This window comes from Hemibagrus wyckioides, linkage group LG10 (genome assembly GCF_019097595.1).
Source record: "Hemibagrus wyckioides isolate EC202008001 linkage group LG10, SWU_Hwy_1.0, whole genome shotgun sequence".
NCBI lineage: Eukaryota > Metazoa > Chordata > Actinopteri > Siluriformes > Bagridae > Hemibagrus > Hemibagrus wyckioides.
Genome location: NC_080719.1, coordinates 22,160,314 through 22,175,677, shown reverse-complemented (window position 1 = coordinate 22,175,677; position 15,364 = coordinate 22,160,314). Strand labels below are relative to the sequence as shown.

Genomic DNA, 15,364 nt, shown 5'->3' with positions numbered 1-15,364 from the left:
ATTCTGCCAGGGACTTGTCATGTGTAGTGAATACTCAAACATTCTGAAACCTCCGGATGGTCACTACCAACTGCAACGAAGGTATAAAACAGTATATGTAGTATAAAAACTAAAAAAAAAAGTCAACAAGTGTACTAGATCCCATACCTACCCAAACCGATATAACCAGAATCTATTAAAAAATAATTTATTCCTTTCTTAGCAATGGTTTATTAACTAAATTCTTTAAACTAGCAATGATCAAGCGCTTGATTAAAAAACCCACATTGATCCTTGTCATCTCTCTAGCTATCACTATCAAACCTCTCCTTTATATGCAAGATCATAAAAAAGATTGTAGCATAGCAGTTCGGCTCATACTTGATTTGCAATAACATTGATAAAATCTTTCAGTTTAGATTTCAGTCTAGGCCTCATCACAGTACAGAGACAGCACTGTTTAAAGTGATAAATGACCTGTTGGTTTCTGATCCTTGCTTGTGTTGCTTGGACTTCAGGCCTCAGACTCAGTCTCAATTTTTTTTACACAGGATGCCTTCATTCAGGTTTGTTGATGATGAAGTGGCTGGCTGCTTTATGTCCCGGGGTGCCATCATATCAGAGTCTTGCGCTGTCATAGCTAGTCTTGCCAGAGTCCTTGATTGCACTTTGTGAACAATGTACATACTTTTAAACCATTATAGGACAAGCGTATACATAATAATCTGTGTTCTCGCTCTCTCTCTCTCTCTCTCTCTCTCTCTCTCTCTCTCTCTCTCTCGCTCTCTCTGAGCTACACATTACTCAAGCTGCCCAATGAGATGTCATTGTTTCAGATTGTTTAAAGATGATGTACTGGTTTCTGTTCATTTTAATGGTAGGATGTTGTGTACTTGTCTGCTGATATGCCCTATCAAGGCCTAAACTAAACAATGCAATACATATATATTGTATATAGCTTGTGCATGAGGTCAAGCATTTTTCTTGCATTAATCTGTAGTAATTAGCTGCTTAATTCTGGTCAGGGATACAGATGCAGAAGATCTGGAGCCTATGCTGGGAATGCTGGCTGCTAGGTGGGAGACTTCACCCAGTCCTTTCCACACTCCTGAGGTAATTTAACATATCCACCTATTTGCATGTTTATGGACAGTCAGTGGAAACCAGAAATCCAGGAAGAAACTTAGGCAAACAGCAGGAAACTCATCACAGGCAGGAGCCCGAGCTCGGGATCGAACCAGAGAACAAAACAAACAATATATACAAAATATTTTAAAAGCTACAAACTCATTTTAACTCCTTACAATATGAAACCAAAGGAAAATTTAAAATTCAATCAATCAAGTAAAAACAAATTCAAAATCACGTAAAACAACGTCATCAAACAATGAGTCCAAACTGGCAATGCCTTAGGTAGCTATACAACAGTGAGGATTAACAGTCTGTAGGGAACACTGAAAAACGGCGTAATGGTTTTTTAAATCGTATTTAATATTTGTTTTTCACGATAAAAGTTTTTACATTGATCATTATTATTGATAATAAATGTATCGTTCTAAAACATGTCGATTAATGTCTCTGATAATATACTTCCATAATGACTGCAGACATTTAGAGGATATTTTAATGGGGAAGGGGAAGACATTCACACTGCACAGTTATGAGGGGATTAATGGGCCCAGAGTTAGGAGATCCTACATAACGTTTGCGTGTCTTGCAGGTGGTCAGCCGGCAGTCCAGCAAGGGTGAAGGGCCAGTACAATGCGTCCAACCATTTGCCTAAGAGTAAATTCCTTTTTCTCCACTAATGCTGAGTTAAACGCTTGCATGTATAGTCACAGATTATTGCCAAGTTGACAGTTTATTACATTTTTAAATAACATATCAAACATTTTACTTCTTCTTCTCAATGGATTTGCTAATAAGAAACTCCTTGCAGGCAAAACAAATCTTTGCGACAAAATACACCAGTGCATGTTGGTAGATGGAGTAACTCCATGCTATAGGCATAAATAAAACATTTCTGTACTGATAGTAAACAACAATCAGCATAAATGTTTGAGCCAAGTAATGTGTTTACAACTGGTATAAGATTCACACAAATGCATGCCTACAGACTGTACTTGCATGTATATAATGTGTTCATTAGGGGCAGGGTCACATTTAGCAAATCAAAATGTACCAGAAATTATACAGGAAATGATGTGATTTGAATCGTTTATATATAAATTGTGGCAATATTACCCTGAAATGCAGCACGCATTGCCTTATTTCCTTTAAATTGAAGACTTAATAAAAGCAGGCAGTAAGTAAAGATTGTGGGATAAAGAGAGAGATGGCAACTACATAGCTAATTAAAGACTGGCTAATTAGACATGCAAATTTTATTCAGTCTGGCGGCTGATTTAGCTGAGAAACCAGAAAAGAAAAGCAATGAGCCAAAAAATCATAAATGCAACTGATTATTCCATTAAGCTTGTATAATCTCTCTCTTTTCTTAGACTGTTCTTTGTTCTTTACTGCATGACATGCTGACAGAGAAAATCCATATTAATAATAAATGACTAATGAGTTCTGGAGCAAAAATCAAACCAAAAATGTAAACACCCAGTTAACCACTGTGTGGAAAAAATACATTGGTTATGTATTATAGATTGGTTCATGCATCAGTCTTGTAACTAAATAGCATTTGGAGATTTTCTTCTTAACTCATCTGTGCTGTATAACTGTATTTTCGCTCAACATGAAACTATAAACACAAATATTAAGAGCATATAATAGTCTATTGTCCATAAGTGGGTAGGCAGGTAATTGCTTAGTCTTAAAACCTACTAGCATGCACCGCGATCAGGACCACATGGGGTAAAAGAGCTTAGAAACACGATCAGCACTAGACGAGTCGTTGCGGCTGGTCAGCTCTACGGCTGCTAACACATGAGCTATTGGTCAAAACCTAGCACTAAAGCAGAAGTAAGAGAATCAACCATCCCACAATCTCAAGAATAAAAGAGAAATTTACATTCTTACTTCACCTAGGCATCACTCATAACCTTAACGCTTTCTGTAGATACTACTGAATCTTAGCTATTAGCCTCTAAATGAGAAATACAATAAGACCTTATACATAAGTGATATAGATTAGCGATTGTGATTAATATGTACACATGATTATGCTCCCATGATTCCACAGGTAGGGTCAGTTTCCAGTGTACAAACTGGAAAATCATCTATTCAGAGATGACGAATCAAATCGAAAACGTTGAGAACATCTGCGCTTGTCTTTTGCTCGCTGTAGTCAACATCTCAGCCGTGTTTTAAGATGTTCTCAAAGCTCAAAGAACACGCAAGCATCCCAAATCTTATGTGCTACAATTAAAGCTCAGTTAATCATGTCCGTAATGTTTTCGAAAGCAGCACTGTCTAGTGAATATGTCTAAATTAAATGTCACTGAGCGGTGTGTAATCTGTTCCTTATATACACCATGCACTTTTATTTAGAAAATTAAACATTATGATGTTTTTTCCTCTAACTGAGGGACAGAGATACTAACAGATGACACGCACTGAAATGATTTTAAAGCGAGGTTTTGTTCAGGTCAACTTTGACTGGCAGAGGCCCTGCCTCTTTTCCTTCATCGTGATGGCCGACTGCTACAGCGATCACTGAAGTCAGATGGTAGGGGTTGACTTTTGGCATGTAGTCCAGGAACTCCTTATCTCCATTGATGCTCAACTGCAAGAGATAAAATAAACCAATGAAAATAGAATGTGTAGTGAAATGCCAAGATCTCAGATACAGTACATGCCCTCCGGACTGGTAATATTCAGTTTGTGGCACCAGAATATCAGTTAAATGACCACCAACACCTTCTGTTACACGTTTACATGTTTATCTGAAAGGTGCATTCTGAATGCACAAAGAAATGAAACACATAAATTACAAAACACATGAATTGCAATTCAAAACATCATCATTTTCATATAATGGTTTCTCATATAAACAAAACAGCTTTCAGAAGTATTCACACTCATAAGATTATTAACCTATAATAGACATTTAAAGACATTTTGTACAGTTTTCACACTAAAAAATGATCATGTTCTGGTCTTTCTCACATCTCTGTGTCAGAGTAAACACTGCCTGAGTATCAGATTATTAAAATATCTATTTAAAAAAAGACTCTGAGAAATCAGAGTGCCAAAGAAATTCCAAAGTATTCATGTCACATAAAATCACACTATTAAAAAAGGTTTTTGAGGTTCTATATAGAACCCTGGGGTTCCGTACTTGACCTTTTCCCCAAAAAATGGTTCTAAATAGAACCCTTAAAGAACCATGAACCTTTTATATCAGAAAGATTCCATGATTCATTTAATGTGTAAGGTGAAGTGGGTGCCATTACTTTTGGAGTCTCTATGTAGATAAAAAATGTAGATGTTTTGAAATGTTTATGACAAATGACAAAGTTTAGAAAAGATCATATAGTTAATTAAAGTTGTGAAATAATTCAAAATGAAATGATGAAACACTTTAATAAAAAGGAGTTTTGCTCTAATCAACAATACAGACAAACAAAAAAACATCTAACATGAATTCAGAGAACCGTTTTCAATGGTTCAATAAAGAACCTTTTTGTGGGTTCCTATATGGAGCAAATGATGAAACCATTCCCAGGTTCTATATAAAAACCATACCTTCTAAAAGTGTACTGAATAAAATGTGTTCCAATCAGAATTAACAGGTTTGTGTATATGAACCGGTACCTGAGTCTTTACATGTTGCTCAGGTGCTGTTACCAGACTGGCGCAGCTCAGCCACAGCATCACCATGATGGACAACAAGAGACATGTAGCTAAGATCCACCGAGGTAGACCTGAACGCCTGCAAGACAGAAAATCACCACTGCCTTATCCAAAATAATTCAAATCTAAACAAAAACAAATTCAGATTATCCATCCTTCTGTTCATAACGTCTGACTGAAATGTGACCCGTCTAACCTTGACATGCAGCCCAGGAAGTCGTGCTCAGCGACTGTGTCCTCAACATGCTGGCTGCTGTGTTTGCCCTTACTCACAGCTTTAGGTGCGTTTTTCTCTCCATGCAGTCGTTCTCCTAGAAGGCAGGGTTAGGTTTAGGAGTTAGGAGTTACGTTTGGAGAATGTATATTTATTTTAAAGAAACAAAAGTATTCCTAGTCTCTTTTAAATTACAGTCAAGCCAGAAGACTCAGCTATGCGAATGTACCTGCATTGATCTTATATAGGAAAACACTGTTTCTCACTGTTTGAAGTTGCTCCAACTCACCAGTCTGTAGCCTCTGTGTCTGAGGATTTCCTTCAGGCCAAGGTTTGTTTGCAGCACTGGAGTGTGGGGCTTGGACCTCAGGTAAATAATACTCAATCTCTGGCTCGCTCTGTAAAATGTGCAAGTACAAAAATACAACAGATATAGAAGGTTTTTGTGACCCTCAAGCCTCAAATGAAGTGAAAATCAGAAGGAGACCTAAAAGTAGGTTTTATAATAACCCAGGTGCATAAGTATATACACCATTTTATAACAATCTCATGTTCAGAAGTAATTTCATAAACCGATTATCAGTTATATGCTTCTGAATATTATTAAAGGAGCTGCAGGAAGATCTGACACATACTGATTACTCTGCATGTGACGACAATATCTCATATCCTTCACATGTCTGGGCAATGGGGTAGGATGACTAGACGAAGCCCTTTCTTAAAACTCAATTAAATTACCCCAAACTACACTATATTGCCAAAAGTATTCGCTCACCTGCCTTGACTCGCACATGAACTTAAGTGACATCCCATTCCTAATCCATAGGGTTCAATATGATGTCGGTCCACCCTTTGCAGCTATAACAGCCTCAACTCTTCTGGGAAGGCTGTCCACAAGGTTTAGGAGTGTGTTTATGGGAATTTTTGACCATTCTTCCAAAAGCGCATTTGTGAGGTCACACACTGATGTTGGACGAGAAGGCCTGGCTCTCAGTCTCCGCTCTAATTCATCCCAAAGGTGTTCTATCGGGTTGAGGTCAGGACTCTGTGCAGGCCAGTCAAGTTCATCCACACCAGACTCTATCATCCATGTCTTTATGGACCTTGCTTTGTGCACTGGTGCACAGTCATGTTGGAAGAGGAAGGGGCCAGCTCCAAACTGTTCCCACAAAGTTGGGAGCATGGAATTGTCCAAAATGTCTTGGTATGCTGAAGCATTCAGAGTTCCTTTCACTGGAACTAAGGGGCCAAGCCCAGCTCCTGAAAAACAACCCCACACCATAATCCCCCCTCCACCAAACTTTACACTTGGCACAATGCAGTCAGACAAGTACCGTTCTCCTGGCAACCGCCAAACCCAGACTCGTCCATCAGATTGCCAGATGGAGAAGCGCGATTCGTCACTCCAGAGAACGCGTCTCCACTGCTCTAGAGTCCAGTGGCGGCGTGCTTTACACCACTGCATCCGACGCTTTGCATTGCACTTGGTGATGTATGGCTTGGATGCAGCTGCTCGGCCATGGAAACCCATTCCATGAAGCTCTCTGCGCTCTGTTCTTCAGCTAATCTGAAGGCCACATGAAGTTTGGAGGTCTGTAGCGATTGACTCTGCAGAAAGTTGGCGACCTCTTCGCACTATGCGCCTCAGCATCCGCTGACCCCGCTCCGTCAGTTTACGTGGCCTACCACTTCGTGGCTGAGTTGCTGTCGTTCCCAAACACTTCCACGTTCTTATAATACAGCTGACAGTTGACTGTGGAATATTTAGGAGCGAGGAAAATTCAAGACTGGATTTGTTGCACAGGTGGCGTCCTATCACAGTTCCACGCTGGAATTCACTGAGCTCCTGAGAGCGACCCATTCCTTCACAAATGTTTGTAAAAACAGTCTGCATGCCTAGGTGCTTGATTTTATATACCTGTGGCCATGGAAGTGATTGGAACACCTGATTCTGTTTATTTGGATGGGTGAGCGAATACTTTTGGCAATATAGTGTATATGGTGGTACAATGTGTGTCTGAATGTCTAGGCTGCTCCAGATTTTAAAATGCCAGAGGTACTGTGAGAAAACAAAAAGGACACAAGATCTATATAGAGCAGTAAGTGTCAAAATTTCAGCATGTGTAGAAGAATTCCCAGGACAAGACATATTTATAATCTACATCATCATGTGTCATCTGAAATAGTTTTTTTTTTTTTTTTCGGAAAAAGGACTCACCTGGAACACAACCACCTTGCCATCATCAGCCTGCAGGTAGAAAGTCCAGGTGGAGGACATGAAACTTTGAGCAGAGCTGACAATATCGTTACACCAACCAAATAAAGCATCCATTACTGAAACTGGTTTGGGGCGGTTGGTCAGGGCCTTGAGCTGCAGAGCGAGCAGGATGGATTGATTTGTAGGCTAAGAAAATTCAAATATCAAAAAATCTATTATTCCGAAGGTGCTTATTGTATTCTTAGAGTCTTACCTTCCTCCGTTGGATTTCAGGCTCAGCTGGCTGGCTGGTACAGCCTGTGCTACAAGCTTCCTGCTCCAGTAGCTTACTGTATGCTTCCTGGCATGCTGCATACACATAGACATACACTCAGAACATGCCAGATTGCTTCACCTCATTGTTCAACAGTACACAGAAATACTGTATACAAGCCATATCTGCCCCTCACAACAAAGCTTGGCAAGATAGTTGCAAAGTTGCAGTATATATCTATACCACATCGGTTCATCAGTTCTCACCTCCCTGGCATTCCTCCTTGCTGTTGTTGAATCCTGTGTTTCCATTCACAAACTGGCAGATTGAATAGAGCCGACAGCCACGGTAGCATGCATTCATTATGGAGTCCTGCAAGCACATGAACTTTGTAAGATCTAGGACCACCATCAACAACTACAAAAGTAAAGCAAGACTCAATTTCATTAAAGTATGTCTCATAATGTCTTGTAACAATTTTTTAAACTGAAAGATTTTTGTTAACAACTGATGAAGCAGCAATTTTACTATATTAAAAGAATTATTCTGTATCTTTGATATGTTTTTCATTTCATTTGGTCATACACACACATTTTCATCATGATTTAGTCCCTGTATTTTTATTGTTGCTAGAATGTATGTAGGAAATTGTCTATCACATCCTCAAAATTTTTTGTTTCTGATTTTTTAGTGCCCTGACATTAATTCTCCATTTTTAGATTGATATGATCATTTACCAATATGTACATCCATCCTATCTCCATAACCAATACATACTTTAAGTCTGCTCCTTGAAGTGCTCTTTCATCAGATTCATTGAGATTATATTCATTGACCTTGTTGGTAGCAGACCTGGTTTGAGTGTTCCGACCTCCAGGAATTTTCATGCACTACAGTCTGTAGGGCTTATACAGAATTATGCCAAGAGACAAATGTGAAAAGAAATGTGTTCTTGAAGTCAGAGGAGAATGGCCAAGAAGAAAGCTGTACTCAAATAATCAATCCACAGTGAGCAAAGTCTTTCATAATTTCAAAAAGTCTTTCATAATTCTCAATATTGAGGCACATGGGCTACAACAGCACTTTAGGGTTCCATTCCTATCAGCCAAGAACAGGAATCTGAGACTGCAATGGGCACAGGCTCAATGAAACTGGACAGATGTTTCTTTCCAACAATAGCAGAGGCTAAATAACACCCATCAAGGAATCTCAATGTAGTGCTCTATGAGTTCTGTGTGAGAGCGTAGATGTGAAAACAGGTAAAGGTTTTCGCATACCCAGTACTCTGTGGGATGGAAGGAGGTGTTCTCTACAGGGTACCAGGGTGAACTGGGCCATGCCTTTAGCCACAGGAACCCCCTACCTGCCATACTTTTCAGGATAGTGAAGTGATATTTTTTGATGTCCCTCATCTCTATGCATTCATCTGACCTGATAGTTAACTTCTCTGACTCCATACAGCTCAGTGAATACAGTGAATGACAAATATATATTATATATAAATATATATATATATATATATATATATATATATATATATATATATATATATATATATATATATATATATATATATATATCCAAAATAAGTTAAAAAAATTGCCTCAATCAATTACTATTACTTGGTCGAAGGCATGTCTCAGGGCATCACCTTCACCAATGGTGCATTTCTCAATCCCCCGCACTACATCGGGCTTTGGTGTGTGGTGGTCTGGTTTACATCCTGAGTCTAGCAAGGCCTGATGTGTATCCTCTTCATACTTATGTTCAGTAAGGTGTAATGGAAGGGTATCCTGTCTATGGAGTTCCACCCCCAGGATCCACAGTCCAGTCCAGAATATATGTCCAAGTCCACTTTTGAAATGTGTATTCTCAGCAACTCAGTACACTTTGTATATATAGCGTATTTATTTATATATACAGCCTAAGATCCCTCTATGTGCAATGCTAAGCATTAACTGGAATGGTGTAAAGCACACTGACTGTGAAGTCTGGAGCAATAACAGTATGTTCTCTGGAGTGATGAATCACGCTTTACTGTCTGGCAGTTTGATGGATGAATCTGGGTTTGGTGGATGCTGGGAGATTGCTACCTACTGGAATACCAACAGTAAAGTTCAGTGGAGGAGAGATATTGTTCTGGAGCTGTTTTTCAGGGTTTGGGCTTCTTCCAGCAATGGCATTGCTACAGCACACAAAGATATTTTAGACCACTATGTGGCCCTTTCCTGTTCCAGCATGATTTTACCCCTGTGCATGAACTCAGGACCATAAAGACACGATTTGATGAGGCTGATGTAGAGGAACTACAGTGGCCTGCACACAACTTGACCTCAAACCCTCAGAAAACCTTTTGGATGACCTTTGGGGGATGTCTTCAAGGGAGTGGCCCTTGTGTAAAAGGCTCTTTGGTTTTCACTAGCATGTTGAATGACAACCAGTGTGTCATCAACTACACCATAATCATCACATAGCACACTCTGTAGGAGTTTTGTATTCATGTCTGAAAGCACTGTGCTGAATTTTCTGTGCACTCACAGAGTGTACTAGGGAAGATGTCTGCATTAGCGACCAAATGATGTACTCTAGAGGATACACAATACCCACTCCACCCATTCCACATACACAGTAAGGGTTCCTGGAAACTTTAATAGATCTTCAAGGAAATATTTATTTAAATGTATATCACGAGCAGGTTGGTGGCACAGGGAGTTTCACTGTCACTTTACAGCTCCGAGTTTAGTAACTTCTCCCTGGGTTCACCAGAATGAAGTGGTTAGTTTCCCTAGTATGATTATAATTGTAATTAATACAATAAATATTTGTGACACTGGCTCTGAAGAGAATAACAGCATTGAGTCTCTTCCTGTTATGCCTAACAAGGAAGATCTAGAGATCTTCATTCATTCCTCCACACAGAACAGTTCAAGCTCATTTATACTGGCTTCAGTTCCAGAAACAGACGGTCCTTACAAACACTGAGTTTGTTCATTTAATCGTTTCTGTGCTGATCTGCTGATATGTTTGTCTCACCACTTTGTTGATAGCCAAGTTTAATCCTTTTGGATCAGGCACAATTCGTGATCAGTCATCACACTCTTCACAAGCGCTCCATCAGTGATCCACCAACTCAGTCTACAATGGGTTTTAGAAGCATTTTTTATGCATGGCATCCCCAAACATCCAGATGTTGGGCATGAGCAAAAATGTAATCTAACTACAACACAACTAACAACATCTGGTGAAGTTCCAGGCACTGCATTTTCTAAGATGCTCTCAGGAAGATCTTCCTTTTCACAATGCTTCCAAACAGCTTGTTGTTAAGAAACTGGAGTTTATTAGTTTATTTTGAAACTTGACAATATCAAGAACCAGCTAAACCATCTGTATGAAAGGTGAGATCATGGATCCAATTCCGAGTAATTTTTTAAGTGCTTAAAGTGCCCAGGAAAGGTCTTAACTGTGTTTAATGATTACACTTTAAATGCTTGTGTATTTTTATATCTATTTCATAATGTGCACTGGTTAACAACCGTGTTTTGAAAGTTTTTAGCTTTTCCCATTGTAATGGAAATTGAATTCCTGGAGCCAATAAAAAATTGTTTATGAAGAATAGATAGATATATTTTATAATTAGATAGATATACTTTATTGATCCCATGTGGGAAATTCTTGATGATTATGTTATGTTAGTGATTGTATGATGATTAAGACATTTGCATTTATTTAAATTAATAATAAGCATCAATATGAAATATAAGATATATAAGAGATCATTTGTTAGAACAAAAATAAACAGTAGCTGATTTTAGCTTATATCTATTTTATATAATTATCAAGCTGTTAAAACACTAGTTAAACCATAACCTGCTGGATTTTAGCAATCAGACCACCACCACACCATATTATAAGATTATGCTGGCATTTAGCAAATTATATTATTATAATCATATAACATTTAAGATGGAGGACACCTCTTTTATCGAGGCATCTTAGAACTAACTACAGAAGGAATAATACATATATGACATCTCATTTAATGAAAAATGGAAAAAAAATGACACACAATAAAAATGCAAGTTGATTTTAAACTTTAGGATGAAATCGAACAAAACACAACCTAGCTTTGATATACGCAACAAAGGCAAGATAATGTGGGGGTAGCAAAAGACAATAAAATTACAATCTCCTCAACTGCTAAAAGCATCTTAACAGCTTCTGCATGGTGGCAGGGTCACGGCCTTCACATGGCTTACATGGCCTTCCATCAGTAGGGGAATTAGTGAAAACTGACACTTCATTTCTTAATAGGCTTTTTTGTCATACCTTTCCAGAAAAAAAAAACAGACACTGTGGATATTACTGTGATTTTCAGCTGTCCACAAGCACCAGAATGCTCTGGATACAGGCCTGGCTCTCTTTTGTCTCTCTGGCCTAAATCACTTTCCAAGAACACAGGCAGCATATACTGCTTTATGATGTCAGCAGTGTAATACAGCAAACAGCGCCGCCTTACGGACGAAAGGAGAACAACAGGAGCATGACAATTATCTCAGCTTTACAATTTTACACAGCGTCGTCCCTTTCGGTCAGTATTGATCGATTATAGCAAATGAGCTGCATTGTGGTGCGAATTTGTGTAGCTGGTGGTATGAATAACATTCGCAGTCACATTTTTTCTCAACTATATACATATATATACATATATATACATATATATATATATATATATATATATATATATATATATGCGCATGTACGAGCCTCATCATGATGATGCCCCTTTTAGAAACGGATGATAAAAATGCGACATAGCACGTACCAACCAACCATCATTTAATCATTACTGAGTTATACTGTCTAGTATACAATATTATGCAAATCATCTTCGGCCGTTCATAAATTCACTGCCCCCAAACAAATGCCCCGGTGCGCTCGTGCGCTAAGGCCACCATTACAGCTCGTACGTAATTATAGCCACCCTGCACTAATGATGCTGGGTGCACAGGAGGGAAACGGAGAGGAAACACGCAAGAAGCCTTAGATTATACTGAATGCTGATTAACAATTAGCTCGAGAAAGGAGATTTTTGCGCAGTGTCGTCATTGACAATCCGGAGTTAAAAGTGCTGATTGCGGGAATGTGCTCCGGTCTCGTCGGCAGCCCGGTGAGGAGCCCGTTATTCCCACTGCACTGCAACATTTATTCAGGAAATAACTGCGACTGAGCAAAACAGCGGGCAAGATTCTAGCTCCTAAATCTTACTTATTACTATTAATTATTATGACGTGATCAGTTTATGCAGTATGTATAATTGACTTACTTTGGCAGCTTTTTTGTTTTTAATGGTGGTCTGACACTGGTTTTTGCAGTAGCTGATGTCTCCCAGTTGGTTGTCGAACAGATCAGATGCTGCCATCGCCACCACCACGAAGAGCAGAGGAAGCACGCCGCACACTGCGCTACCTACCCGTGCCATCTTATTGCCCTGTTCACTCGGAGTGCACTGGCCTCGTCCTGGATTCTCCACACGATCCGGATCAACTCCGCCCGAAATGCTTCGGGCACGCGCTATGGCGTGGCGTCACGCGCAGCATCATCACGCACGCGCCGCCGCGCCGAGCTTAGATTCAGGGGGTTTATAACCGCACAGCAAAGCACTTTCTACTGTAACCTGGAGGAAAAGAACTTACCATTTTCCCGGTGTTTGTTGATGAGTGTCAGACTTTAAGGAGTTAATAATGAAGGAAACGGGAAATAACACAACAATCAAAAAGCCCTGGCGTTTTGCATCCGTTTATAATTATACACGTTATGGTGCTTGGAAGCTGAATATGTATGGTGAATATAATTTTTTTTGCATTTAATTCTACAGTAGTGTAGCCAGAAATTAAATTCTAGGGAGAAATATACTACATAGGCTAGTATATTATTATTATTATTATTATTATTGACTCATATTTTGGATGGATGTCAGACTCCTAAGACACCAGTCATCCTGATTCCTTCTACTCTTTCAGCTTGGACTCTTCATCACTCACTGCTGCTGAGGATGACTATGGACAGCCTAAAGTTCACCATGTGGATGCAACCACACAGATACACTAAAGATGGCTGTGGATGTTCTTCCTTAAAAACAGCAAATGCTAAAGATGTCTCCATCATTGCACTGATATGATGCTCAAAGTCATTCCATTTCATTTAGTTTGGTATTGATTTATCTAATTTCACAGGATTCCACATGAATTCTATTAAAGTCATTTTAAAAACCATTGAGTACGAACCTAAATACTGCCTCTCCAGCCCTTTAAGCATGTTTTGAAAAACGTTTGCCAGTCAGTAAAATGCATCGCAAGACTAAAAGACTTGAAAACATACTATGTGCTCCATGGGCTGCTGCTTATACTGGTCTCCCTGAGTCACAAGGAGCTCAAAGCTTTTCAGATGCAAGTCACTGATCCAGCAGAAGGCTGTGGGTTGTGAAAAACGGAAGGTTGCTGTTACAAAAAATACTTCATACTGCTCAGGGAAGGGAGAGTTGGTAGCTACACAAGACTAACTAGCTATAGTTAGCTAACCTGACCTTGCTGAAATGCTGTATTATCTCTCTCTCTCTCTTTTTCCCCCCTCTTCAGCATCTCTGTTCCCACAATTCTACATCATTTACAAATTTGTCAGGCATCACACAAATAGATCTTCAGATACATGTGTACTTGGAGGAGGAAAAAAAACAAGGCTCTTGGATTTAGAGGTCCAGGAGCAACAGTCTGATCTCCCTACCTGCATGTTCTGACCATCTAGTTTACTGATCTGCAAACTGCTAAAACACTTGAATGTAAAATAGTTAGTGTTATTTGATATTATTTTACTCATTCATTATCGTAAAATTTGCCGATTTAAATACCGAACATGAGCAACGTCAATCTCAGTCATGTCTTGATTTGCTGACTTAAATTCTGACTGCTGAATAAGAGAGGAACAAACTTCCAAGACAAACTGGCCAATGGGAAATTTCCCCATTATACGGACAGGGACATTTTCCTTTAGTTCTTTTCTTTTGCATTTCCTTCTTTCCTGCAGGTCTGTCTGTCCCTCCACAAACAGTAGCAGGCCACACTTGGAAGCTAACACCAAGAGACCCTGGGAGACCTGTGACTGGTTGAAAAGTTGTTTCAATATAAATGTGAAGTCATAGTGAAAAACAAAAGCTTTGCGTCGTTTACAGGTGCTTTATCCTGGACAGGGTCAGTGAATCGGGAGATTATTCCTTGAATTCCAGACATGAGGCATTCACACACACCCTTGACTACAGGTAATTTAGTGTCACCAACCCAATCACTTGAATGCTCTTGGACAGCCAGATAAAACCAAGAAGACCCTGTAGAAAATAATAACCAATGAATGTAACCTGAGCTCAGGATCAAACCCAGGACCCTGGAGCTCTCTAACCCTCTGTGTGCTACAGGAATGACAAGATGGCTGCTGGTGACTGAGGTTCGGGTGAGCCTTGTGGAGAAGGCAGGTACTCAGTGTGAAGCATAGCTTGCTATATAAAGCGTAGGAACAAGATGTTCTTTTATGCTTTATGTTCACTGGATGGTGTTTAGAATAATGAATGAAAACTGTATTCATTTGATTTCTCAGAAAACTGAGAGGCAATCTCTAAACTAATTTCTACTAATTGATCATAATGTCTGGATCACAAAGTAAAATCAAGTGAAAATGAACAAACTTTAATAGTTGGTCAAAGTGAAAGCACACGGGCCATGGTTTAAAAAAAAAAAAATTCACAGAGGTCCAATAGCTCCATCTGTTGCTTGGAAAAAAGCACACACATTTTAGATGGCTCCAGTCTAACAAAATACACCATATTTTCTTTATTTTTCATAAGCAAAGA

General features: G+C 39.2%; 1 protein-coding gene across 1 annotated transcript; it reads right to left on the bottom strand.

Annotated features, from left to right (window-relative positions):
- Positions 1 to 1,449: 1,449 nt before the first annotated feature.
- tmem59l (transmembrane protein 59-like) lies at positions 1,450 to 13,087 on the bottom strand. Its single transcript, XM_058400148.1, has 8 exons — positions 12,791 to 13,087; positions 7,734 to 7,839; positions 7,468 to 7,562; positions 7,215 to 7,367; positions 5,286 to 5,394; positions 4,979 to 5,093; positions 4,744 to 4,861; positions 1,450 to 3,712 (listed from the first exon to the last, which is right to left on the bottom strand). Exons 1-8 carry the CDS (start codon positions 12,944 to 12,946, stop codon positions 3,554 to 3,556), a joined length of 1,011 nt encoding a protein of 336 aa, XP_058256131.1. The 5' UTR covers positions 12,947 to 13,087; the 3' UTR covers positions 1,450 to 3,553.
- Between the last annotated feature and the right edge of the window lie 2,277 nt (positions 13,088 to 15,364).

What these genes read in the sequence shown, in the direction of transcription:
- tmem59l (XM_058400148.1), bottom strand. Translation starts at nt 12,946, where the DNA reads ATGGCACGGGTAGGTAGCGCAGTGTGCGGCGTGCTTCCTCTGCTCTTC. An exon ending in GCAAGGTGGTTGTGTTCCAG is followed by an intron (nt 5,395 to 7,214) that starts GTGAGTCCTTTT and finishes CACATTTTACAG; the next exon opens with AGCGAGCCAGAGATTGAGTA. An exon ending in GACACAGAGGCTACAGACTG is followed by an intron (nt 5,094 to 5,285) that starts GTGAGTTGGAGC and finishes CCTGCCTTCTAG; the next exon opens with GAGAACGACTGCATGGAGAG.